At 41.7% G+C, this 27,612-nt stretch overlaps 1 protein-coding gene across 16 annotated transcripts in view; it reads right to left on the bottom strand.

Moving 5' to 3' along the window:
• CELF2 (CUGBP Elav-like family member 2) overlaps nucleotides 1-27,612 on the bottom strand; it is a 455,245-nt gene that overhangs the window by 242,434 nt on the left and 185,199 nt on the right. For 2 of the 16 annotated variants that reach the window (XM_040546884.1, XM_040546895.1), the window contains exon 1: nucleotides 16,425-16,564. The exons of 6 other annotated variants lie outside the window; for them this stretch is intronic. In XM_040546884.1, coding sequence (XP_040402818.1) covers nucleotides 16,425-16,531 — 107 coding nt within the window. In that variant the 5' untranslated portion in view covers nucleotides 16,532-16,564. Of the gene's footprint in view, nucleotides 1-2,852; nucleotides 3,085-16,424; nucleotides 16,606-27,612 lie in introns of those variants that run through there. 8 more of the 16 variants (XM_040546902.1, XM_040546918.1, XM_040546939.1 and 5 more) reach the window with 7 other exon arrangements.

The raw sequence follows: 27,612 nt of genomic DNA, 5'->3' as shown, positions 1-27,612 counted from the left end.
TATTCATCTAGACAGCAGCAGCAAAGCAAGGAAGGCAGCAACATTTGAGAGCAATTAGCTGTCTACCAGAGCTGAGAGTATTTTAACTTTGACAATTATCAGCCTAGCAGTTAACTTTCAAAATAGGTAGGAAAACTGAAATTTCTCATTCCCTGTTGCTTGTTCAAAGAATGGATGATATTGAAAATAACTCCCTTTACAAACAACTTTGGAATGTACAAACAATGGGAAACGTAAGTGATACTGCATGGTACCAATTTCCTAAAACATCTGATATGCCACTGGCATTAAAAAAAATAAAAAAAAATATCTAGTTCCGCAAATATTCACTGTAAAACAGAAGAGGAGATTTTTACATGCATCTTGCTAATTGCCTCACTCTAAAATAGGAAATTCCTTTCTGCTAAAGGCTGAACCACACCATACTGAGTGGCTGGACCAGATGGCGAGGTTAAAAGTTTTGTGCATCATCATAACTTGGAGCATGCTCTCGGATGCACTCTCACACCGCAGAACGCTGCTGGTGTCTGGATGCACGTCTGGGGTGGGCCAGCGAAAGGGTACGGTGCGGACGTGCCCCTGACCCCTTATGCGTAATCAAACTGCATTCTCTTCAGCACTGATTAGTCCAGAGAGCTGGGGACCGGCAAATAAATGCACGTTGCCACTTGGCTAGAGGGACGAAATCACGTTTTAAATAGTGAATTACACAGTTTTAGAAAGGTGGTGAGGAACGCTTCCACTGAGAGCATTTAGTTTTAAGATTTTTTAGGGATGGATGCGCTGCTGGTTAATAGCAATTTAGCCTTGATATTAATTTGTATGCATGACACATGATCCCTTGAAATCATACATCTTCACAGTTACTTAGATCAGCAGCAAAGCAAAGCTTTGTTAATGCAAGGAAGCAGCATTTCCAGAACATCACAACACAACCACTGAAGACGCAGGAGGTAAAGTTTTTTTTTCCTTCAAGAAATTACAAAGCCTCCCCCCGCAAAAAAAACAACAACAACAAAAAAAAAAAAGCAGCATCAAATCCTACAAGGATGTGCATGTGGAAGCAATACCCCCCTAGTTTCATTATTCCACTCCAGTATTTAGAGATCCGCTTAGAAGTTGACATATATCTACAGCAATTTTTGTTTCTTTGGACACACATTAAGACCTGTGCCTGATGAACACTGACTGCATTTCAAGCTGTGTTAAAATGTATTATGGATGCCTCGCAAAGAAGAGGAGCGTAGAGACAGCATGCAGGAGCAAGAGTTTGACATGGTACTCCCCCCTCGAGGGGCAAGTTGGAGATAAAGTTATATAAGCCTAAGTGACAACAGGGCATCATCAGATGCAGTTAAAAATGCCTCTGAGCTTGGAGATGTTTGTTAGCAGTATCTTTTCTGACTGCCTGGAAGGACAGCAGGTAGAAAAGTCTAATCAGAGCCGAGAAGATGAAGGCAAGGGAAAGCTTGGCTGTGGCAAGTCCCTACAGAAGGCTGCAAATCAAGCGATCTGAACATTCAGCTGCAACTTTGTACGCTAGCATTCAAACCTACGTTATTTTTAAGCAAAAGGGGGGAGATGCAGCACCTTTTCCAACTAAACCTAATTGACCGGTGCCAATAAAAAACGCAGATCTTATGGGAGGGGGGGAAACCAGCAGAGAACTCATTGAAATTTTGGGATCACTAAACAGAGACAATGGGCAGCATTTACACAAACACTCCGCTGTCTTCCAAGGACTGTAAAAAAAATTTAAGACATCCACACTAAGTGGGTTCTCCCCCTGCCTCTTTTCCCTCTCTGCCACACTTCCTAAACCTCAGCTGCCTGAACAACCGGCCGCTGCTGAACGCCTCTGCTCAGAGCACTGCTGGAGCTGAGGGAAGCATCCCACCTGAGCAGAAAGTTTGCTGCCAGTCAGGGAGGTAATAAGGAAAAGTCAGAATCGTCTCAGATCGGGGCACACAGGACGCAAGCTGATGCGTGCAGCTCGCAGGTGACGGTCTCTGCTGCACGCAGGGTTTTATTTACACTCGCAACTTAGGCACTGCCTCGGCCGGAATAGCTCCAGTGCCAGAGCCTCTCGCTTCATTCTCATGCAACCCAAACCACATTTGTCATCCCGACGAAAGAAGCAAAAGCAACAAAATAAAAGACAGCCTCGGCACTGTTAAAATGCAGCGCAGCAGCGCTCAGCCTTCGTATGTTTCAGCCAGCGAGCCTTTCCCCCTCTCCCTAGCTTTTATTTTTCATACCAGGCTTAGGTTACCTGAAAATCCCTCTCAATTGGCAATGCCCAGGAGAATGATAATAGAAACTTTCAGATGGAGATTAATGGAGCAGAGGCAGGCTAGGGGAATACTTTTATTTATTTATTTATTTTCCGAAATTCCTGCGTTCGGCGCCTCCCGATAAATCTGATCAGCGGTCCAAGTGCACGTCAAGCAGCCGGCCTCATGTTAATTAACACTCTCCGCACCGGACGGGGAGGGGGGGGGAGGTTAAAAAAAAAAAAGAAAAAAAGCGCCCTGATTTCTGTCTGCCCTGACTTCCAGCTGATGCCGGCCCATCTCAACGTGGTCAATAGGGTTTTATTCCGCCGGGGAGGGCAGGGCGCAGGGGGTCGCCGATCGCCTCTCTCCCCCCCCCTCCTCGTTGCATCCAACACTTGGCCCGTCGGTCGCGACCTGCCCGCCCCTATCGCGACTCGTAACGCTGTCGGGATCCACGGGGGGAGGGGGGGATCGCAAAGAAACTGCGAGGGACTCGGGAGGGGATGCGGAGAGGGGGACGGAGCATTGAGGGGGGGGAGTTCCCGGCGGCGGCGGCAGCCCCCCGCCGCCACTTACATTCTGTCAGAGACCAGCAAGCGGCCGTCGACCATCATCTCCGGAAGGAAATCCAGCTTGAACGAAGAAGTCATGCTGGGCTCCGGGGCTCGCCGCGGCGGTCGTGGAGGGAAGGATGTGGCGGGGGCTCGCCGGATCCCACAACTGCGCCGGGCGGCGGAGAGGCAGGCACAGGTGCGGAGGCCTCCCCGCGGCAGCCGCCAGCCCCGGCAGTTGTCACATTTCTCTCCCCCTCTCTCGGTGCCTTTTTTTTTTTTTTTTTTTTTTTTTTTTCCGCCAATCCCCTCCGAAATCGACTGCTGAGGCAAGTGTCGGTGGAGCGCCAGGTGCTGAGCGGGGAGGCGGAGCCACCTCCCCGCCGCAGCTCCCCGGTTAACCCCCGAGGCCCCGGCGGGGCCCGCAGCCCCGGGGAGAGGCCTAGCGGAGTCCCACCGCCCTGACCGGGGTCCCCGGGGGCCTCCTGGGGCTCCCCCTGTGCCCACGGGCAAAGTTTAGGAGGGACGGTGGAGCAGGAGCTGCCCGGCGCCTCAGGGACGCTGCCCTCTTATCCCCCCCCGGGTTTGAGGGCTTGCTGCCACAGCAAGCCTTGCCCTGGTGGAATTGGAGGTGCACACTGAGGGAAAGCCCTCTTCTTATTAAAGCCCTCTTCCTAAATACCTAAATAAAACCTCCAAACCAACCCCATGCGGTTGGTGTGTACGTACACCCTTGTCACTGTGGGCAGGTTTGGCGGGTGGAAGGTGCAGCCACCTCGCCAAGCTGAGGGCACGGGGAAGGCGTGAGGAGCTTTCTATCCGAACCCCTACATTCAGACTTCGGCACCTATCAGACACCCAGACTGGCTGTACTGGCTCATGAGAGGTGGCGTAGTGACTATAGCCCTGCCTGATCAAAAAAAAAAAAAAAAAAAAGGGATTTAAATAGGTGTCGGTGGAAAACCAGCACGTCTATAACCTGCCAAATGCCCGTTCCCAACCGTGCTGCGCTTGGGGTTGTCCGCAGTGAAGGCACAGAAGCGACAACACCAAGACGTACACAAAATTCCACACATACAAACAGCTGAGGCAGCCCCCCCACGCTACCGCCCCCTGAAAATCTGTATAAATTTTCCTCTGCATCTCCAAAACCTCCTTGCTTCAATAGAAAGCAGCTCCAGGCAAAAGAATATTAACATATTTGCAAAGATTACTGGATGATCTGAGCAGTCTAGACAGACAAAATGTTTATCTGCATTTATTTGCTTCTCCTTCTGAATCTCTCTCCACATTTCATAATTCATTTGCTCCAGATAATCAATTGCTCAAAAAAAGCAACAAACACTAATTAAACACTATGACACTTAAGCTTTTCAAATAGTATTCCGAAAAAAAAATAAGGCGACCAAGGCATAAATATGCTATAAATCACAAGTTTTAAATTTTTACCAACATTGATTTGATAATAAAAATACAGGCTAGGCGAGTTTTCAGAGTCCAGTTTACTGCTCTGTTCAAGATACTTTTCCATTTTAAACAGTTGAAAGGAAGAAAAACCCCTCAGGCTGCTAAAATTTTTGCCTACTTTGCAAGTCTAAAGAAAGAAAAGGTTCACTTGGCCCTCAGTGTAATCCCCATAGGACAGCTGCAGTCCTGCACAGATATCTGTAGTGTTATTAATCTGCTCCGTTCTATACGTTCACATACTGTCCTCATCACCATGGCACCTAAACATCTCTGTAGAGACGTACAAAGCAAAGCTATGGCTCCCCTTTACTAAATTGATTGTGATTCTTCTCCACCAGCCATCCGCCGCGGCATAGGCCTACACAGAGGATAAAAAAAAAAAAAAAAGTGCAAATTGGAAATAAAAGGAGAGACCAGCAGAACTTTCTCCAGCTGGATTCAGCCACCTGGGTTTTGATCTGAGGCCTCCATGGTGGTTAATCCAGCCCAGAGCAGAGTTGGATTAACTTTCAATTTCAAAATCTTGCCACTGCAGAAGGGGCAGGTTTTAGCTCGGAAGAAATGCAGGCAGCTCACTGAGGATGTGGATATTCTTGCAAGTAAGAAGTCTCCACCCTCACTTCACCCCGCGTGGCTGGATCCGTACCTCTCCATCATCATTTCCTTGGTACGCGCTAAATCTGAGGCACTTCAGTTTCACCAGCCACTTTTCAAGTCCCACTGCTCCTGACTGAAAAGTAAATTCACACTTTGCATAGGATGGAACTGACTGGGGGGCAGGGAGCATCACAAATAATTTTGCTAAAAATCCGAGTATGAGATTGTGAGATCTGTATAAATTTGCTCCATTTCACAAGGTGTAAGTGCTTAAAAATGCTTCATTAAAACGTATGTTCTTTTGAAATATTTATTTTCCTTTTAATTACATGTGAATTAGCTGGAAGAAGCTGTAGGGAAGCCCTCTTACTGACTTAAGCCTTCTCAGCAGTTTGTTAAATTCTAGCCTCAAATCCCTTGAGGGAATAGTGGATTCAAAGCAGCTTTTAATCATACTATAAGGAGGGTGAAGTAGTATGTAAGTAGGTCATAGAGAAAGCATTACAAGTGCATAGGTTATTGCTTTATTTAACAACTACAGTGTAACACACTTTTCAAAGCACATTTGCTTTTGCCATTTAAAAGTTAGAGGCAGGAACAGGGTCAAATGCAAAAAGGAACCCAGCCCATAAAAGATACTGAGATATGACTCGAGGAAAGTTTATAGGGAGAAACTGCATTCAAATAATATGGTTCTCAAACATAAATTATGTAGTGCCTACGTATGAATTAACTCTTGAATGCAGAGGGCAAGCAGTGAAAAACAAAAACAAAAAAAAATGTGCATGTTTCGCACACTGTTACAGTCTTGGCTCTGTTATTTGTAATGGTAATGCCAGTTTCCTGACCGGCACAAAATAGCAACTTTTATTAAAAATGAAGGAACACTGCTGAGGTAAAAAATGAAAGCTTTGGTCCGTTACTACAGTACAGAGGGAAATGGGGAGGGGGAATAGCAAATGAAGCCGCATTAATTTTCATAGCATGAATCAGACAGTAGAGGTAAACAGGAACTTAGTGGAGCTGCATTATTGCTGTGCTACCACTGTCCACCAATATTAAGCACTTTCAGCTGGTGGAGCATATGGCAGTTTTGAGGAAGGAACCTGGAATTTGGAATCAGCAGTTTTGGGGGTTTAATCCTATTCTGGCTATAAATGTCGCGTCCTTGCCAACCTCCCCTCATTTCAGAGGCCCAGACCCCACTTGTCCCATGGTTGCACAGTTTACTCTCAGTGCCTCAGTTTCTCCACGCATCTAACAAGGCAGATAAAGCATTTCCACCTCCTATTTACAGATTAGTCACCGTTCAAGCAGCTTTTCAAACCCAGAGCACTAGATGCAGTTCTCCAAACAACCCAGTCTTTGAAAACAAACACCTCCTCAGAGCAGAAAAGCCCATGTGAAAAAGGTAGGGCTGGAGAAAGAGAAAGGCTACGCAGGTCACTCCGAAGCGTATGAGCACCCTGACATCACTGCCTATCCTTCTCATTCAGCGAGTGACAAAGCAGGCACCCCTTCACTTGCAGGTACTGCAGCCAAATCCAGCTCACCTCTCCTCCCTTCTCCAGACCCGCTCTTCACCCCTTCCTTAATTGCCATTCTTTTAATCAGCATGCCTCCCAGTATTGCACCAAGGAAATGCTGCTGTTGGAATCACTTCAAGGGAAAGTTTCCGAGTGACTTCACTCTCCACCGAGCCTGCAAGGCAGCATGAAGAGAGTTCAAATCCTCTGCTTTATTCCCCCCTAAGCCAATGAACATGCTCTGGATTCAGCTTATCTCTGGCATCAAAGCAAGTTTCTCGCAGAGGAGGCAGAATCAGAGCTCGGTGGCAGTGGTGTAAATTTGGAGCAGGCTCAAATGACTCCAGTAGAATCACTCAGGATCTTGCACTAATGTGAGGGGGGAAAAAGAAATCTGGTCGAGATAGCGCTGGTGAATGCAAATGAGGTGTTCACTATCTTTCACAAAGAAATAATCTTCCAGGCAAACCATGAGCTGGAAAGGAGTAGCATGGCTAATAGCAGAAAATAGAGCATCTTGTTTTGTGTGGTGGGACGTAAGCCTACCTGCCCAGCAGTGAGCTGGGAAGCCTATCAGCTTAACTTCTGCAGGGTCAAGAAAGGGGGAGAAAAAGAAAAGAAAAGCGCATGAGCACAAGCTGCACAAAGTGTCCGGGCAGAACTGCACAATGGTGTAAAAGCAGAAAGCAATTAAAGCAAAAAGCAGAAATTTCTTTGAGTGGCCAAAGTAATGGACCCAATTCTGCACTATTTTACTATTTGTGAAGATTTTGATTATTTGTAACAAGTCCATCTTTGCCAATTAGGTCTGGCATTGGAATAAAGTTTTGCATTATGAAGCCTTAACCTTTCAGTAAGGAATTTTTATTTGCCTTATGTTCTCACCTGAAACAAAACCAAACACATGACAGCCTTCCCTTCAGCATGGTTTGAGAAATACAACAATTTGCAAATAATCAAAAGCCTTTTAAAAGGAAAAATTAAATTATTGGTTAGAACTTATCAATGAATGTTAAGTACAGAAATCTTAGTTGCTTGTGAGGTTTCCCCCCAGCTCTACAGGCTCTTGCAACTAATCAGTAATTTTCAGAAATAAACGTCATTTCAAATTAGCCCTGTAGAAAGGCACCTCAAATTAAGCATTTCTAGAGCTTTCACTTGAAGCACACTGATATTATGTAAACTTGGTTGCTATAGTAAAACTTCCCACTCACTTTTTTTTTTTTTTTTTTTGCTATTTTATTCCCACTGAAGAGGTGATTTCATCATACTGTGGGTATGAGGCCTTTGTTCCATTTTGCGGGTAATAACTCATCTTTCTTGAAACAATTAGGCAGGATTTTGTGGCACAAGGCAGACACTCTATGTTACAGAGGGCTTTTAAAAAAGTTTGGAGGAACAGCTGACATTGTTAACCACATGCAAATACTTGGGTTGGTCAAACATGCCACCGGGGTCTGATCCTGCTCAGTGCTCATGCTGAGCAGTGTTGATGCCAGCAGCAGCTGGTTGGTACCATTTGCTCCAGTCAGGCTCTCCGTGGCACACGTGTAAATAGCAACAAGTAAATATCTGCAGGACCGAGCCTCATCGTCCTGTTATTTATTTACAGCCCTATAGAAGAGCATCGCTATTGATCCGTAGGTGTTGCCTTTTTGTAGCGCCTTGTGCGTATGTACACAAGACCAAGGCTTTTTTCATCCCAGTCACAACTTGACAACAAGTATTGACTTTTTTCCTTTCTTTTTTTTTTCTTTTTTTTTTTTTCTTTTATATTTTATGAACTAGTTTATCTTCTCACCTGATGACTGATTCCAGCACCGACCACAACTGAACAAGGAAAGAAACAAAGGTTCTGCGTGCTTGGGGCAGATCTGATTTTGATCTCACACTATGGGCAAAACAGCCACCTTGCCAGATAACCCTAGAAGAACAACCTACAGCGGGAACTTAATAATATTGGATTTGGACATTATAGCATCTTCACGTGATGAACTATAATCTTGTATGACGGGATAGGAGGGATCACACATCTGGTGCTCATATGTGTGGAGCTCCATCCTCACGATGCTCAAGAGCCCTACTAACGCTTTCACAGGGCAGGGGAAAAAGCCCACCATAACCAAAAATCTCTTACCCCAGCCTAAATCCACACTAGGAGAGATAAAAACACTCTCATTTTATCATCACGTTGAGATTCCTGGAGGGTTTTGCCCAGCTCATGGGGCTGGTTGTTGTGAGAGATGCGGGATCAGGGAAGCAGGTGGTGAGCACGGGCTGGGTACAGCAAAAGGCTGGATCAGGAGGCAATGCTGGGGGCAGCACCCACTCCAAAAGAGATGGGCAAACGCAGGTGTGAAATTATAACAGGGCACCAGCAAGGCAAGAGGATGGATAAGGAACATCAAAAGGGACATGAAGCCAAAAGTAGAGTTATTTTTAAAACAAAATGTGAACATATCTGAGAGGTTTATTACAGTATCTAAATTAATCTGCTGCATCACACTTTTGACTAACTGTATGATCTTCGTAACATTAACCTCCATCTTCCTTCTCATTCGCTTCTGCCACGTGTTTTACCTCCCTTTTCACTGCCAACAATTGGCTCTCACCTTACGCTCAATTTGCAACATCTTTAAGGTCTTTTTTTCATTTGTTCATGAAGTGCCTAGCACACACCTCAGTCCTCAGAAATAACAAACAATTGTCCTGATAATATGTAAAGTAACTGGCTTTGTTTGACATCATTATTTCCTGCAGACAGAACCCATTAAACCTCAGACATGAAGGAAGGAAAGAAAAGGCTCCTACAGCAACTGTAGGGCATTCAGACATGCAGAAAACTCCACATGCCTGTTTTGTTTGTTTGTTTGTTTGTTTTGTTGTTGTTTTTTCATAAATACACACTATGAGTATTGCCACATAGGTCCATAAGGTCCATGTAGTCCACGCTCCCATCTCTGATAATGGCTTGTAATGGGTGCTAAGAGAAAGAGTATGAGTAGGGCAAGTGTACTGTCACCCCTTCCATCTTCCAGCAGCCACTGGCTCGGGGACATAGCAAAGTCAAAGACTGAATCCAAACCAAGATGTTCAGGTTCACAATCACTGATTCAATTTTTCCTCCCTGAGTTCTCTCTCCAAAAGGAACATTTATAAAGTCAAATGTTTATTACTCCCAGAGCTGCCTGTTAAATGGGATGTTCTTAACAATTTCAGAGATTTGGGGCTCAGTGCAACAAATAGGAACATTGGCTTCCTGTTCTGAAGCAAGACATTAAAACCAGCTCAGTTTTTAACATAAAATGATTCCCTTCAGTAGAGTCACAATAATTCATCTGGAACTTTTACATCTATTTAATACACAAAAATGAGCAAACCATGAGGTTCCTAGGGCAGGCAACAAGTTTGGCATCCTTTTGTGGAAATGCCTCTTTAGAAAAAAATTTGGTCACTCTGAATTGCTATGTTCAGGCATGGGGGTTAACTAAGTTAAATGTATGTTCATGAGCCGTACACAGACAAATCTCCGTATGATTCATCTGAGCAGCACTGCAGAACACCTGATGTTGCCGATGCAGTTCTGTTAGTGTTTTGTTATTTTTAAAGGGGGTTATATAACCCTCTCATTAAAATTAAATGTGGGCTGAAATGATGCAGACAAATTCTCAAGCTTTAGAGTGAGCTTCTTCCTCACATTTTAGCTGAAAATAGATATTTTTTTTAGGCAGAAGAAAAGGAAAATGAAACCAAGAGATTATTACAGTTGAAAATAGGGTCTCCAAGAATTTAAGTTTTCTGATAATTCACCATTTCCTTTCTAGAGGGCCTCAATTCTTCAGATGCTGACCTGCAGCTTCCAGGGAGAGCAGGTGCAGGATTTGAATCTTAAATTCACTCCACAGCACAGCTATCACATCATCCGCAGCTATCTACACTTGCAAGGTTCAATTTCCAGATGATCTACGTCAGGGTGCCCTTGCTTTTCTCTTCACTCCTCTATTTGTCTAAAAGGGATAGTAAATTCCCACCTCCTCTCTCTGATTTTCTATCATTTTTTTTCCCCTCCAGCCCTCTGCCCGTGACAGACTTTTGTCTGGCATCCTCAAAGGCTGCTCTTGAAGATGACCTGCTGATTTGCTGCCATGGGAACTCCAGTGCAAGGACAGCATTTCCCCCTCGCGCTCCCAAGGGCACGTGCAACAGTTCCCAACACCACCTCTCCCCACGCGGCAAAAGTTTGCCCTCTGTTTCAGAAACCTTGCAGGGACATCAGAAGGCTGTGCCTTAAATAACAAGAGTGAGGCAGCCCCTCCGGCATCCGGCGTCTAGCAGCAGCCACTGCTGAATTATTCGGAGGAAGGTGAAGAAGTCTAATAGCGAATGTGAGCATGCAAATTGCTTTTCAGAACTAGTGGAGAAAAGCTTAGGCAGCAAAGCGTAAGACTCAAGAAAAACCCTCTCTAACGTAATGGCAGAAAGCATTATCTTTATATAAGTGCCATATTTAAAACTTCCTAAGCAATTTCTTTGATAATCCTATTCCTCTGAATCAGAGAGAGTTAACCTAAAATTAGGTTATTCTACCAGAAGAGGGGACACAGGCTAGCACATCAGCCGCCAACTTCACTGCATGGACAGAGAAGCAAGTAATTTTCTCTGCTCCCCACCCTCCCAACACAATGTTGAGTGTTTTAATTGAAATATGAGGATCATTTTTACTTGGCTGCATTTTGCAGGGCAGCTTCTGATCCACACTGTGTCAGTCTTGTCAGTGCACTGGCAGGTTTACAGACCACGATACTTTCCTACAAGCACTGACTCCTAAGAGCCTAATCCAGTGATGTGGTCTTAATGCATAATATAATTTCATGAACCACCTAGAAAGTGAGTGCAAATTTGAGAGTCAATGCTTTCCAGAAATGTCAATTTAGCCATTATTTGAGAAACCCTGAAGATGTATCTGGCTGATATTAGCTCATGAAATGGTCACTGATCCTTAGGACAGCAGAGAGAATAAAGTTGTGAGTGAGAACAGCTAAAATCCTTTTTGCATCCTGCTCGAGCTCGTTACTACTCACATTACGTGAGTCTCAAGCCCAGAGTGAAAGATGAAAAAATTAAGGTCCAGATCAAAATTTACCCCAAATTTGCAAAAATTCCTGCCTAGACATTCGCTCCTGCCCCCTTCTATCCCATAAAGAGAGCTAACCTTCAGTGCATCATTAACTTGCCAAGCCCAGTATTAAAGCGAATTAAATTGCTGTATTTGCTTCCGCTGCAGGGCGAAAAAACACAAAAGCGAAACAAACAACAACAACAAAAAAGCTGTATTTTTGCCATGACGAGAGTGTTAGAGGAAAAATCCAGTTTTTATTTCCTCTGTGAGGATGCCAGCAGTCCTGTTTCATAAACTCCAGCGATTCATCACTATCCCAGGCAGCCAATCATTTGGCAGGTCAAGTCGAAATGGGCTGTGGAGCCAGCAACTCCTGCTGCCCTGATAATGCATGTCATTCCAGGCATGGCGACATGCTTTCTCAACAGCTGCCATTTTCAGTTACCTTTTATACGGCTGACATACAAGTAAATGTGTTGGAAGCAGTAAAACAGTCATAGGGAAGCAGTTGCAAAGATAAATAGCACCTGCACGTGATAATCTCTAATGTCATTAGAGAGTGAAGAAGGATATGTTTTGAAACAGAATTTCTTTCTTCTAAAAACATCACTTTACTTCAGGGGCTTTACATGAGCGTGTGTGTGAAACAGAGAGAGATTTATTATTTTTTTTTTTCTACAGTGTGCTAAAATAAACATCCAGACATTCCTCTTGATTATAACCTAAATAGATATAACTAGAGGGAGAGGGGGAAAAAAGAAAGAAAAAAACACAAAAACAACTAGCCAGCATGAAAGAAAGCTTGCCACAATTCACTTGTGAGAAAAGATTTGACATAGCTAGATTTTCCTGAATTCAGTAACGCTCACTTTAAGAAGCACAACTGCTCTAATTAAGGGAAAAGAAAATGGTTTTCTTCTGTTGTACCTTTTCAGTCTTTATCCCTTATAATCTCCCTTAAATTTCATGAACTGCTTGTTCAATAACTGGTTTCTGAATTATATGTAGTTGAATACTTTTTTTTTTTTTGTAGATAGAAACTGAGTGGGAGTTCTGGAGGCACAGGACTATAGAAATAAACAGCCACAATGAACAAATATTTAAACTTACTTGCACACATAAGGGATACACACAGATGGATACCTGCATATTCGACAGACAGTTTACGTACACAGAACATGTAAAGACCCCATGCCTGCACACAAATAGTTAAAAATAAAAAATAAAAACTCTTTCCAATAGCACTATTAGAACAAGATTTCAAATGCATAAGACTATCCATATTAATTTATGGTAATCTGTAAATGAATGCTGCAGAGACAGCACAGGTTATCCAAAATGGTACTTGCATTTAATGAGAAACTACCACAAAATATCATCAAGACAGATTTAGTTGCATCATCTAATACTCCCCAAATTAATATCGTGCAAAACACAAAGTAGAAGCCATGCTTCCCCTTTGGAACAACTAGCTCTTCAACTGTCAAAGGAAAGCCAAGCCTTTCTCTCTATATAAAGTCCTCTTCGACATCTTGCTTTCAGATTTCATCAACTTAGGTGTTTTCAGGGCTGTAAGCAGTGAACTTTCCATCAGCGGCATCTTCAGCTAATTAACCCTCCTGATTACAATAATTAGTATTGATTCACTCCTGAATGACTTCTTAAGTATTCAAGCACAATCTACACTTGCAGTAAAACTTCTAGATATGAATATTAATTGAATGCTCTCCTTTGTTTTTCAGCCCCAAAGGTATAGTTTGCAATCTTATATACTTAAATTTGATAACAGAAACACTTCAGTTTTATTCTCATTTAACAAAGAGAATATTAACATGTTGATGTTAGAGATTGTGCTCCATGAATCTGGAAAAAAATACAGACAAAGACTCCAGGCTAATAAATATAGTTCACTCCCATCTCCTGTGGCAGAATGGGAAGCCGGGTCCCAGGTTAACACCTTGCTCTGCCAGGTACAACCGAGGACAGTATTTCTTTTTGGCATTACACCTGCTTATTGCAAGAACAAATAACAACTCATGCACAGTCTGAATGAGCTCTCTTAGCACTGTTATGGAAACAGATGTTGCCAAGTTTGACAACTGCTGGGCACCACATTGCTTTGTGACTGGGTGAGATTCAGCACAGGTAACGCTAAGGACACCTGTGATGTTAATGCATGAGAGCTCTGAACCTATAGCCTCTCAAAAGCTGGCACTTCTGTTCAAGCATGCTATGGAATAGCTTATGTTACAGATCTGCTTCACCCTCTTTGATGTTAATAATAATTGTTATGGCTCAAAAAGCAATATTTCAGTAAATATGCATAGAAAGATTTTTTTTTTTTTTTTGGAGGAGGGTTCACCCAGAATAATTCAAAAAATTAGTCTTTGATGTGAATGGCACGTCAGAAAATACCCTTGGAAAAGAACAAAGTAATTGACAATCCAAGACACAAACCTGTCTTGTATGTATTTTATGCAGCATTTCATCTGAAAACATAGGAGCTACTATAAGTTTAGTATGAACTCACCTGTTAGAAGAGCGCTTAGGAAAGAGTTTTAGTATTGAATAGTCCTTACAAGTGGAGGGTGGCTGTGCTGCCCAGGTGGCTCTGGGTGACTGCTACAGGAGTGGCACCCACCCTGCTCTGGGCAGCCACCAACGGGTCATTTCCATGTCAGCGGGAGCGAGGTATTCACTTGGCTGCCACTCACAAAGGGCAGCGTCTGCTAGAAAGCACGGGCTACAGGCGGATAACTTGGTAAAGCATAACACACCCCAGTTCTGGTAGCCAAGAGCAGTTGTGAACTAGTTAATGTTTGGCTCGTGAGAAGTTCTCCCAAGAAAGTGAATTATTGCATGGTCCCATTATATTAAACACCAACCTTTCTCTCTTCTTGTTTATGCACAACACGCAGCATGCAAGCACTACCTGATAATCCATAACCTCTAGGCTTCAAGAGTATTTTATGTGATATTACCTTTTTGTTCATGTAAACTCTTTTGTATTGATTTATACCATCTCAACACACAAGGGAAGGAGATGAGACAACAATAGAAAAAATGCAAAAAAGCATAGCAAGTATTCAAGAGTCTCCCCATAAAACATTTTTTTGTTGAAAATACATGCTTCAGAAAGCTCTGAACCCCACCAATAAATCTTCACTTTTTTTTTTTTTTTTTTTAAATTAAGGGGTCTTATAGCTCCCTGAGCCTGTATAAATCAAGCACTGGAATCCAGTTGGAAAAAAAAATCATGAAACCCTTAAAATTAATTGACCCAAGCAAAAAATAAACCACACTGATAACTATCCACCTGTTCTCTCAGAAAATTATTACAATTATTGCTAAAAGTGACATATTTACTTAACGTGTAAACTACTTAAAGACTTTAAGCAGCTTCAGAAACTCCACAAGACTGATGACAATTCATTTTATTTAAGACATAAGCTGTTGTCCAAGAAACAACTCAAAAATTTTAAATAGCTTTGTAACAGTTCCTTTTCATAATGCATAATGTACGTGAGCGTTTTTCCAAATGCAAAACAAAAATTGTTAACTGTTCTAATCCTAAACTATGGCTGTCTAAATAGATAGATAATTCATGAAATGTCATATGAATAATTTGTTAGATTTTGGGATAGGAATAGGAATCATCCAGGTAAATTATTCTGCCTGACCTTAAAATATGCTAATAGCTGGATTATAAAAAGGGAAAGTAGCATGGGCTCCCACTTTGAGATCGGATTTATCATTTTTATTGCATTTTCATTACCTAAACAAAATTAGAAACAGTGTCTTCAAAACAGCAGTTAAAGTTGATATGATCAGGCATAAAATCATGCAAGGGCACATTTGGCAACTGTGTATTTGCCAGATTGACAGCAGTATTGTAAGCTTTCAGAATCAATAAGTTTTCTCTCCACAGTTAAAGGAGAGGTTGCTAGCAATAAATCTCCAACTTAATGCAATGGACATAATTGTAAGATGCAAACCTCCCCCTCCCTGCACTATTAGCAGCGGATCTCAAATGAAACAACCTTCACAAATTAGGTGATGGACTTCATATTCTACCGCATATACAAAAAGATTAAGGGAAATGACAAAGGGGCTGAGAAAAGAAAAAACAAAAACAACAACAAAAACAAAACCCACCCCACCGCCAGACATACATTAAGCTAGTTTGACAGCACCATTGTTCAGCTGTCCCATTGTCAGACCAAAAGATGTATTCAATGCTATGATGTCTGCTAGCAAATAAACAAAAGACTACATTTTTCAAAGCAGGGTGCCAATTCCAGCATAATTCCGAGTGTGTGTGTGTGTGCGCGTGTGCGTGTGTCTGCGTGTGTGTGTGTGTGTCTCTGAAAAGAGTAGTCGATGCTGGCCCCCCGCTAAACCTTGGAACATTAAGAATATATGTGTAATCCCACATATGGGAGTATTTACATATTTTTAAAACATCTTCAAGTGGCGAGGACGAGGTAGAGCATTAATAACTATTTACATAGGCTAAGTGAAAATTAAAGTGGTATTTAGGGCACTAGCTCTAATATGGAGTCTCCCTGAGCTTTTTCCATGCTTATTCCATGCCCAGTGCATAATAATGAAGCAGGCAGAAACATTGCAAAGGAGGTGATAAAAGAAATACCAGCTCTCATTTAGGAAAAACAGATATAAATATATTATTTTTTTTGTCTTCTTGCCCTCTCCGTACATTTGTCGTCAGACGTGAAATGTGCGATTCTAACTAGTGAAACGCTCCTTGCACGCAGCAATGCCTGTCTTTTCCTTTAAATAGGGAAACTACTTAATACCCAGCACGGTTATAGTTGCAGCGGGCCCAGGCAACTCGAAAGCACGCGTTAAAACAAAGGAGACAACATACCTTAAAAGCAGCTCCTCATTTCTCATAGTAACAGCGGATTTGGGACAGCGCATGCTTTCTGCACCGATATTCTCAACAAAAGCCAGTTCAGAAGTGCGCTCAAACATCAATGCCACAGTAGCTACTCACTAATGGCTACTCTTTCTCTCTTTCTCTCTCTAGGCAGACGCTGAGTGGTGGAGCAAAGGGGCCCCTGCAGATTCACTAAGCAGAAATAATCCTCTCTGACAAGTTATGTTGTCTGGGCATATTTTACATTAATGCACTGTGCTGCCTATAGGGGTCTTGTTTGCGTTCACTCTAGCCTAGCTGGTGTTAGCTCTCTTAATTACCATCAAGAAAAAAAAAATAAAAAAATTAGTGACATCTCCCCCCCCCCCCGAAAAAAAAAAAATAACTGAAAGACAACAGGGAAAAATATATGGGTGAAGGAGGGGAGGCTTTCCCCCCCCGGAAGGATGCGTGCTTGATATGGATCTTTTGTTTGCCCTGTGAACTCGGTGAATACAGTGGCAAACAGATGCTGCGGCTCGCAAGGCTTGTGCACTTGAAGGGAATTGGGTTAGAGGCTCTTTCTGGGGCTTTGGAGTCGCAGCTGGAGCTCTTGTTCCCTGCCTCCTTCCCTTCCCTGTTCAAGGCTGAGTGGCTTTATGGGACCTGCCAGCTCACATCAGAGTGACTGGGGAGTATTAATGCAGGCACCTGGGGATCTTCTGCAAGTTTTCTGCTTATCTGGGCAATTTTAACCCCCTCCAAAACACAAATCCTCTACGTTGCTTTATCAAGGCACTGAGTTTGTATGAACCCAGTCCCATGCACTTGGTTTGGCAGAGTTCTCACAGACAGGAAAGGGGCTGCATTATTCAATGATTTACTCACTTCCGATGTATGAAAGGAACTATAGCATGACTCTGATTTCAAGGAAACAGTCTTTTGGGCCCTAATTCAGAGATCCGCCATGTGATTTGTAGAAATTGGTCGTGGGCTTCCCAGTTGCCAGGGTAGTCAAAGAGAGGTTTATTTTCACATCTTGGTTTCGGCTTCTGGCGGTGAATGCAGCTACTTTGGGGGCAGGAAGATAGCTGGTGTTTTTTTTTTCTTTTTTGTTTGTTTGCTTTCTTTCATTTTTGTTTGTTTTAAATCTACATCAGATGCTTGAGTTGGTGCTTAAAATGTCAACAAGACCTTGACGCTTTTTTCAGCCAAAGGCTTCTCTGCATCACTGACGCAGTAAAATGCATCTTAACAATGATTGTCATTTTCTCTGAGGTCCTGTTCACGTAGGCACATGCAAAACTCAATGAACACAGTCATCGAAAAATGAAAGCTACTCAAAGAGCCCAGTAGGAGTCAAATACACTAAGCTTGAAATAGATCTGGACCTCGAATTTTGAATCCAAACTTTTGTAGACTTCCAGCTATATCTGTGGTTGGTCTGAACTTCTTTCCTACATTATATGCCAGTGTCTTAAAATATACTGCTGTGATATCCTGATGCAGTGCTAACGCTTCTATTTCCTGAACAGAACTTCGCATTTAGGGGCTTGATCTTTCTGGTAAACTTGAGCCTGGGAATGAAAGCAAAGAGGGAGCAATCACCAGTATAAATATACTGATAGCAACTTCTTGCCTTCCAGATAGCAGCTGTAAACGTCTATTAAGGTCATAAATTGCAGCAGAAACGATCCTTTTGTTCTATGCTTCTCATTTAGCACTGTGAGACCTTGGGATTAGTTTCAGTCATTCTGGTATAATATTTATCAAATGACCAAAAGACAAGTGACAAAAACAAAACTAGGTCTAATCTACTTGTAATGATGTAGAGAGAAAGAGATGAAGACAGTAGTTGGGGAAATATGGATATCATGAAGGACTGCAAGTCAAGAGAAGACGGGTTTCGGTTTGCTTCCCTTTTCATCTGCAAAACATGACTGGGATTCTAGTTGCTCTTGTAATAAAAAATAATAAATCATTTTAATGATTAGCAATTCAAACCAATGCCATGTTAAAATGTCATGTTCCAAGGTCAACTAAGACAACATAGCTTGTACTTCATGCTAAAAATATCTGAACAGTCATGGAAGGCGGCCAGGAAAATACTAAACCAACATGACAAATCCCATACCTCCTGCCCCAAATACTAAATCCATTACTACCATTTCAGGCATGGGCACCAGCACTCCAGATTCCTCCTCCTTCGCCGTTTGTCTTCTAATGACTTTTGAGCGGCGTAACTCACCGTGACGCCTGGGCTGCTCCAGACCTGTCTCATGCTCATGAGACTGATGTATGAACGGAGGCAAATACCAGAGTATGCTCAAGAATATACATCTGAATGGGAAGTGTCAAACAGTCTGATAAACTGCTACAGTTTTCCAAAAATATGGCAAGTATTGGCATCTTAAGACACTACCAGCTGAGGGAACAAAGATTTCTTTTCAGGCTGGAGTAGAATGGCTCCCACAGAGCCCTTTGGTGGGGAATCAATGGGCTTCTGTTGGGCAGCTCCACGCAATTGCAAGTTCTCCATCGTTTCTGTACTTAGAAAGACGGCGGAGCAGCAGCAATAGGAAATAAAGTGAAGTATTAAGGAAGGACTCATCTACGGCCAAAGGAATAAATAAAGAAAAAGAAAATAAAATCCACAAAGCGGTAACACAGACAGACAAAAAGAACCTATGTTTTCTATCACACATAATGAAATGTCTGACAGAGCAACATCTGTAGAGGGATCAGAGCTGCTGAGGATGAGAAGGAATATGAGTATTATTTTTCAATTGTAAGATGTACTAAGCAGGAGTGCCTTTAAAATAATATGGCTTAAGGGAAGATTAAACCAGATGCACAGGGCTATCTGGCTTCTTTCAAGATGAAAGTCCAGCTGTGGAGTTTAAATTCAACATTTAACACTAAAATTGATTGTAGATTCATAACTGGTATGTATATATTGCAGAATGTTCTACACAACTTACATGCAGTGGTGGACATTGGAAGGTTAATAGTTTTGTTGCCTTGTATTTAAAGTAAACCCAAGCCCTGTACACAGGGTCTATGAATTTGTTGAACTAATTATGCAGGATTGCAAAACCTTTAAAGGCCCCAGGAATACCAACCATTTAGAGAGAAAATGATCAAAACTTCTGTGGCAACCAGTAGTAATATTAATGATTTATATCAATTAAAAAACTGTCTTCTGCTCTCTTCTTCTACTTTAGAGGATTCTTTGACACTTGTTTGTCTACAAAATTTTTAAAGTATTCAGAAGTCCTAAACATAGTATTTTTTTTTTTTCTATACTAAGCAAGCAATACTGCCAGCCAAGCAACAAACTATATTTCATGGCAGAAGAATGGTGGACAAAAGTCCAGGACAACTGCCCCAAAATCATGAATGCCCAAAAATCATGAATGCAATCGTGAGAGCAATAGAAAGCCGTGATTCATTTTCCCATTTCACCACGTTCCCGTGTCAGATCTTATGCAAGCCAATTAACCTCTTGCTCACATCTACATCCTTAAAATGGAAAAACCCAATGAATTGCATAGAGCACCGTGACAATAAATATACATAACACTAAGAGCTATTTAAAACAGTGTATTGTTGGGAGTCACACAAATACTTCTCACAGGAGGAGTCTACGTCCTCGTTATCTGTCGTTCTGTGTGGTTATTTATTCTCAAATCAGTTGTTTTGTATGAAAAGCTATTCTTCTAATCTGATAGCATTTTACTGTTCTAGATGGTTAAATCCTACCGTTGAAGCTGAGCAATTAGTCAAAGCTAGTCATCTAGGGTTTCTCTATTGTCAGTGCAAAGATATTAGTTATCCTAAAGAGTATTAACATCTCTCTCCATTGACTACAAGGGGAGGAGATACCCAACTTTTAAATACATACATTAGGCAAGATGAATTCCACTTACACGCAAAAAACGAAGGCGACAATTCTCATGTTTCTGCTTCAGCATCACCAGGCAGGACACATGCGTTGTGCTGTGACCACCCTGGTGCCCTAAGCACATCTGCCACTTCCGGATGTGGATGTACCCTGCCTTCAGGACACCTCCAACGCTCAAGCTGAAGCTAAGCAGGACTTCCAGGTCTGAAGCAGACCTATATACTACACCCATGTAAAGTTTGAAGCAAAAAGAAAATCACCTTCAACTTCAGAAGTGGAACACATGGGGTCTTTCCAGTGTGCTTTGGGAGAGCAGACAGTTCGTTTAGGTGTCTCCCCTTAAAATCTCCTAGCAAAATGAAAAACTCATCACCTGCAGCTCTTAGGTTGTTAGAAATCTCTAAATGTGACTGGACAGTTTCACTGGTGAATGTGAGTAGCAAGAAAGGGGCTATAACTCCATGGGTTATGTCTCATTAGGCATCACCTCTGCTCTTGAGGTTATTGCTTGTTTTAATCTTGAACAAATTATCATGTGTTTGTCTCAGTTTCCTCTTTTGACTTCTTGTTTGTTTATACAGCCTTTAAGATAGCTGTATACGGGAGATAAAATTTGGTTGCAGACTTCAGCAATTTGACATTTTATCAGATCACTAATCACATGGTACTGGAGTCCTGCACTTGCTAGTTGTACTCTGCATGTACACACAGGTTGGTACGTTTCTTCACTGTTTGAGAATATGATAACCCAAGATACAGAGACACCATTTCTCACCAGTATGTATCTTAATACAATTTCATGGTAATACCATATTGATCAATTGTAGGGGCAGCTGCATGTGTGCACTCCATGGTGTCTTCAAGACAAATACTAACTTTATGCATTGTGTGTGTTAATCATAGCCACAGTATCTGGGGGTGTCATCATGGTGTGCAGGAAAAGGAAAATTATTTTCAAGCTCATATAGTAAAGATGCAGCAAATCATAGCGTTTTTTTTGTCTCTCTTTTTTTTTTTTTTTTTTAAGACATGCAATAAAAACAGTCTAACATTTGCTAGCATCTTCTTTTGTCTGTTATGGCAGATCTTTTATATTATATACCTAGCTTTCCTTTCTGAGTCATGGGGGTAGCAATTACTTACAGACCTACAAAATGCGGGTCAGTCTGGATGATGCAAGAGGTCTTTTCTAGTGTTACTTTTTCCACCTGGGAGCATCCAAGGAGCATCATGAAAATAAAATATCACAGACAGAAACCACATAAGTTCAAAATGTTGCGTAAATGCTGAAGATTAATATTTGCGCAGCAGTGGAATGAAAAGTTTCCTCTTTAAAGCGTAAGCAAGACTGGTATCCACTGCCTCTCTCCGTTAGAAAAGGTGTGTGCTGCCTCCCTCTAGCATTCAACAGTGCTGACTCAGAGCATCTCAGCATCTGGAAGACAGGGGAACCAGAAGGAACAAAATCCCCTATTTACTTAAATTACATGCTCTGTTGCTTCCCCCACCCTCAACAAGGAAGGGGCAAAAATTGCAGCATATGCAAATCACAGATTCTAACACATAAACACACATCAGAGGGGTTTTTTGTTTTGTTTTGTTTGTTTTTTAAGACAATACATCACTTGAAACAACTTACAACTGGCCAGGTTGTGACTGCAGACATGGCTACTCTACAAAGCAAATAATTTAGTTGGAAAGATCTACATGTCATAAGAACATCTGGCCGGCAACTAAGGGGAAGGAGGAGAAAGCTGATCAAAAGAGCAAAGAGAAACAGGGGAGGCAACAGAGCAGCAGATCTGAGAGAAAGAGAGAACGAACACAGCTGTTTATAGAATCATTTATTTTCTGCTTTAATTTAAAGTCTGTTTAAGGTATAAGTAGAACCTGCTCTGTCTAAACAGGAATATTTTTATTTCAGACTTTCAGCAATGCCAAGATAATCACTTTTAGATGTGTCATGTGGAAAATCAAAGACTTTGTGTTCTTATGGGCACAATCTAAAGAAAGTGAACTTTCACAATATGTACAAATGTATAAGCTATGTATATGAACATGCATGAATGAATGCAAACAATGTTAATAATTACAGATGAGAATTTAATGGGTACTCATCCTCTTAAATTACAACTAAAAAAAATCACACACATTTAAAAATTCTATCAAGCCTATTTTAAAATGATCTTATGGTGATCTATGGAGAAGGATTGTTTCACATAACTATGAACATTAGGAATGATTGTGGATATTTAAAAACAAGGTATCAGAAGACAGAACAATGTTCAGGAGAAACTGATGTACAAGTGAAAATGAAGTGGAGGTTTAACGTCTTGGATTTTGTACCCAGATGAGTGGATGCATCTACCAAGAGAACCTTTAGCTGTGAATGTGATGTGATAAGTGGACTTTACTCCTGTACGGTCCGATGTGAAATGTAGGCTTATTAGAACAACTCAGCATCCATGAATTTGCCTGTAGAGATAGCTAATGTAGCATTGTCCTATATGGAAGGGAGAGCCACTGCAAGTATTATAGTTTGAATTAGGTGAAGTGATCTTTAGCTGCAAATATTGGTTGAGAACTCTTGATTCGTTACCTAATAATGCTGAGTTAGACTTTGAAGAAAGAGTATTTACAGATTACATATTTCCTTTTATATACTCTCCAAAGAGAAGGAAATGGATCAATTTCTATACAGTTGCCATAAAAATAAAACGAATAGCTACAAAATATTTTTATTATTTTATAAATAAATTAGTATAAACAGTTATTTCAGAAGCTTTCACCCTTCCTAATTAACTTTATTGCATGATAAAAAAATCATGTCACTTCTTTAATACTTTAAATTCACTACCTAATATTTTATATATAGAAGATGCTCTTTTCTTCTCTCTCTCTCTTTTTTTTTTTTTTTCTTTCTTTAAAAGTTTATTAGCATTGATTAAAAGGAAAGAACTGGAATATAAATCTTCAGTTAGATTTACTACAGAATACATTTTTTGACCTTTCTCATGTCATCTGACACATGACAACTTTGTGCAAGATGTTAAAAAACGGTTAGTGATTTTTTAGTGATTCTAGTCCCCAGATTCATACTTTTATAGGGTCTGTGGTTCAGAGTTAGGACATTAATTTGTGGGGAGGAAGAAATAAATCAGAACCTGTGAAAACACCCTGTAGATGGAGGCATTTGAAACTCCCTGATGTAAAACCTGGCCAAACTGAGGTTCTGGGCTAAACGATTCCTCTAAAATTCCTTGAAAGGTATCAAGTTTGAATTTGCTTTTATTAGTCTGACATACACATTTAAAATGAAATACATATATTTTAGTAGTGAGATACCTAACCAGGGAAAACATTGCTTAAAACCAAAATCTTTCTAAATTAATGGAGGCAGCATAAGAAATGGCATAGATCTACTTGCAAAAAGCTCTCTCCTGTGGAAGGCAGACTGTTTCCACCAGCTTGAATGTTTTAGTGGAAGACACATGTATATCCTAAGCCACAGAGGGAGGAAGGCTTAAGCTAAACCAAGTTATCTGATAAAGGTATGATCCCAGCTCACGAACATGAACAAACTGGATCCTAATTCTGAGTCCCAAGGTGAGCACACTTTGCATGACCAAACTCTTCATATAGCTGGTTCCTCCAGACATGCTTTGGCCTGATTAATCCTACTTAACTTTGGAAACTTAACAGAGAAGCCCAAGAGGGTAGTCACTCTTGGCTTCCTCCACAGTGAGCAGAAAAAGATGCATGTTTCCCCCTAATATTTCCAGTCCAACTCACCAAGGAGCTCCCTTTGACTACATGGGAAGTGCAGGTGAACTAGTGTCAACCTTTGCATCTCAGTTAAGCACCATCAATAACTGCATGACAGGTCTCCATGTCTATCTTATCCACAGATCCTGCTTCCACAAGAATATTTGGGTTATGGGTGCAGGCCTGGCAATGATGTTCTCTCTGGAAAAGGGTTGTGCAGTACTGCTCACACTTCTTCTAACTTTGGTGTGGCAAAGATGCACGTGTGGCACCTCCAAAGTGCCTTGATGTTACTCCTGGAGAAAACCAGGTAACAGAAAAGACTCTCTTTCAAACGATTTCCATGCTCTACAACTGATAAATGGTTTAATTCAAATAAAAAAGCATGAGAGCAACCACATATTATTTATCTCTCTCTTCCCCACAACCAAACACCAGCAGACTCCTCAGCTTCTCATTTTCCACAACTAGATGATCAGATACCAATTGCCAAAAGCAGTTTCTGAGTCTCCAGCAGTGGATTTCTTGTGATGCTCGCCATGTTGCTAGCACCAAACAAAGGTCCCTGAAGCCCCAGAAGGCTTATTGAAATGAAAAGGCAGTAGAGGCAAAAGTTGGAGAGTGAAAGGGGTGCACAAGGAAATAAGTCATTTGCAGATTCCTCCCATTTCAGAACTCAGTGAGGTGACACTGTGGAGCTGCACAGAGGCCCATGCTTTTGGGACATTTGCCTGTGTTCCTGAATTGTTTGGTGCAATGCATGGTCAGTGCCCACAGCCTTGCGGGACCCCATCCACATTCAGCTGGACACAGCCCTTCAGCACAAGCAATGTGCTAGACACTTCAGCAAAACCTGCGCTCTGATGCTTACAAGTGTCAAGAAATCTGCTAAAGCGTTTACATATTGTGACATTAAATGCTTGGTAACCCTCCACATAGTTCTGTACTTTCGGTGATCTCAAATCCACATCATTCATCTGTCTTCTGCAAGGCCAACCCCTGCAAAATTTGCTGAGTGCACTTAACTCCAAATTAACACCCTGTAAAAGCAGTTCCTCCCTTCTTCTCATATGCTGTTATATGTAAAATCTACACCCAAAGTTAATTTCTTGCTGACCTTGTGCTGATTAATGCAAATTAAATTACATGCTAATTGCCCCAAATGGTTTGCATGCAGCCCAGAAATCAGTTCTTTTTGCTGGTGGTAAAACACATTTGTGATTTTTACACAATGGTTGCATTAAGTCATTGTTAGTCTTGCGGCATCTTCAGAAATCACATGTTTTTTGTAGCACCTTATAGAAAGCAAGAAAAAATAACCTAAAAAAGCATTATTATGTTCTGATCCAGTCTTGCAGAAACCTCACTTCGACCTCGTGGGAGGAATTTTATGGCTCGTTCGGAGCTCAAGCTCCAAGATGCATTTTACAAAACCTTGAGCCAGTTTTGTTAAACCCGTCACTCCCTAATCCCCTTGTGCTTGTCAGCAGAGTACACAGGCACTTGATTTTGGACGTCTGACTTGATAAAGGGTGGGGGAAGTAGGGAGGGAAACAGGGACTGCTATTTTAGATAGATCCTACAATATTCTTGCAATTCAAAAGAGAACAAGGAATTATTTCAAACTGTGATACCTTGCAGAGAAGCTCATGGAAAGGGGCTGTGTACTGTGTTCCAGGGTATCGTTGTTTGGGCACTGAAGCTGAATCCCAGCCATCATACCTGATGTATGATGGTTTACTGGAGCTCTGTTTGGCACTTGGCATGGGGATCAAATGCAACAGCAGGTAGTGCTCAGCTCTTCAGCAGTCCCTGGAGAGGCTGCTGAAGTAAGTAGTCATACTCCCCTCCATACTTTATCCCAAAGTAGGTAAAGAAAATTATGCCCATTTTACAGAAAAATCTGTCACACAGAAACATGAATTAATCAAAATTATGCATGTGGCATGAGGCAGAGCTGAAAACAGATTTAGCTGAGAGAAGAGCAATGCACTCAGATAGCACTCCCAGCCGAGCGATCAAGTTTGGAGAGGATTTTTCTGCCCCATTCATGGGCAATAGATGCTCAGACCAAAAAGGCATAAACCAGCTACTCCACATGCCCCCAGCCACCCAAAATGTCCTTACCCCAGCAACAGAACATGAGATCCGACAACAGACAGTCCAACATCCACAATGCAAAAGGCCATAAGGGTTAGACTGTAGAAAGGACAAGGAGGCTGAAGACTCTCACCATTGTCATTCCTATTCTAGTCATCCAAAGACTGAACAAGTAGGATGAACTGATAAAAAATGACATATACTGATATGGCAAGCCTAAGATGACCTAATTCCTAAGAAGTGATTTTTTTTTCTTTCTTTTCTTTTTAATAGTCTTTTCCTTTATCATTCTACTATTAATTGATGCTATTTCTCCCTTCCTTCTGTAACAGCCATGACCCTGTTTGGCCTGATTTTGGTAGCATACCTCCTTTCTTAGATATTCTTGACTTTGACTTCTACTACAAACTGAGGCTGCCAAAATCCAGGCCACCCACACTACATAATCATGACAGCACAATTCACCCAGTTTTAAACACAAGTTCAAAGTCTATCTTAACAAAGCTTTATAACAGATACCTGACAACGTAAATTCCTCAATTCTGAGATGAAAATGTGACCACCACCACCACGAGCTCTGCTCCACAACACTGACCCTAAGGGGCTTGTGCTGTTGAGTAATAAAGTATTATCCTTCCAAAGTCTCTCCTGAGCAGAGACTGTTGTGTCACATGCTGTTAAATTACATGTGATGGGTCTGTCGTTAGGATTACTCTGTAGGAGAGAGAGCTTGGAGGCTGCCAGATTCATTAAACATCTTCAGTGGGACTTCATGGGGGCCTTTCACTTACCCTGAACAAACAACAAACACACCCTTTGTGCTCAAGAACAAAGGCAGATTTTTGCACTTTTGTTTGATGTCAGTCACAACTTGAGATTAAAGCTTCTGCTCTGTGTATTTCAAAGTTGTCTTCCCCCCCCCCAAGCTGCTCCTCTGGCTGTTTACTAGGCACTTCAAAAAGGTTTACAGCTAAGAAACCCCAAATAGAACAATATTAATAACAATCAGCTTCAGAAGTGCTACATATTTTTGGCATTTGAATGCATTTCACTTGTAGATATGACTGAGGAAATGAAGTGCAGGAGTAACATATGCAGGAACTATGTTTTTCTTACTCACTTCGCATCAGTGATGCAAAACCAAATCATGGCTTCCCTTGCAGGCTCCATACTCTGATGTAAGTGAAAGATGGATGTTCACTGGTATATACAACAGATTGCTTGGTTTTGGATGCCTTTTCTGAAATCTGTAGTATATACCAGTGAACATCCGTCTTTCAGAAATGGCATCCAAAATCAAGCAGCCGGATATCTAGGAGAAGGTTACACCTCTTTTGTCACCTCAGGGACAACCCAACACACATTCCCATGTAAAAGGGCACCTTAGCAAGTGTCCACCTCCCACATGCTATTTTAAAATATCTGAAG

The sequence above is a fragment of the Cygnus olor genome, chromosome 1, assembly GCF_009769625.2.
Source record: "Cygnus olor isolate bCygOlo1 chromosome 1, bCygOlo1.pri.v2, whole genome shotgun sequence".
NCBI classification, from domain to species: Eukaryota; Metazoa; Chordata; class Aves; order Anseriformes; family Anatidae; genus Cygnus; species Cygnus olor.
This window is presented reverse-complemented; position numbering and strand designations above follow the sequence as displayed.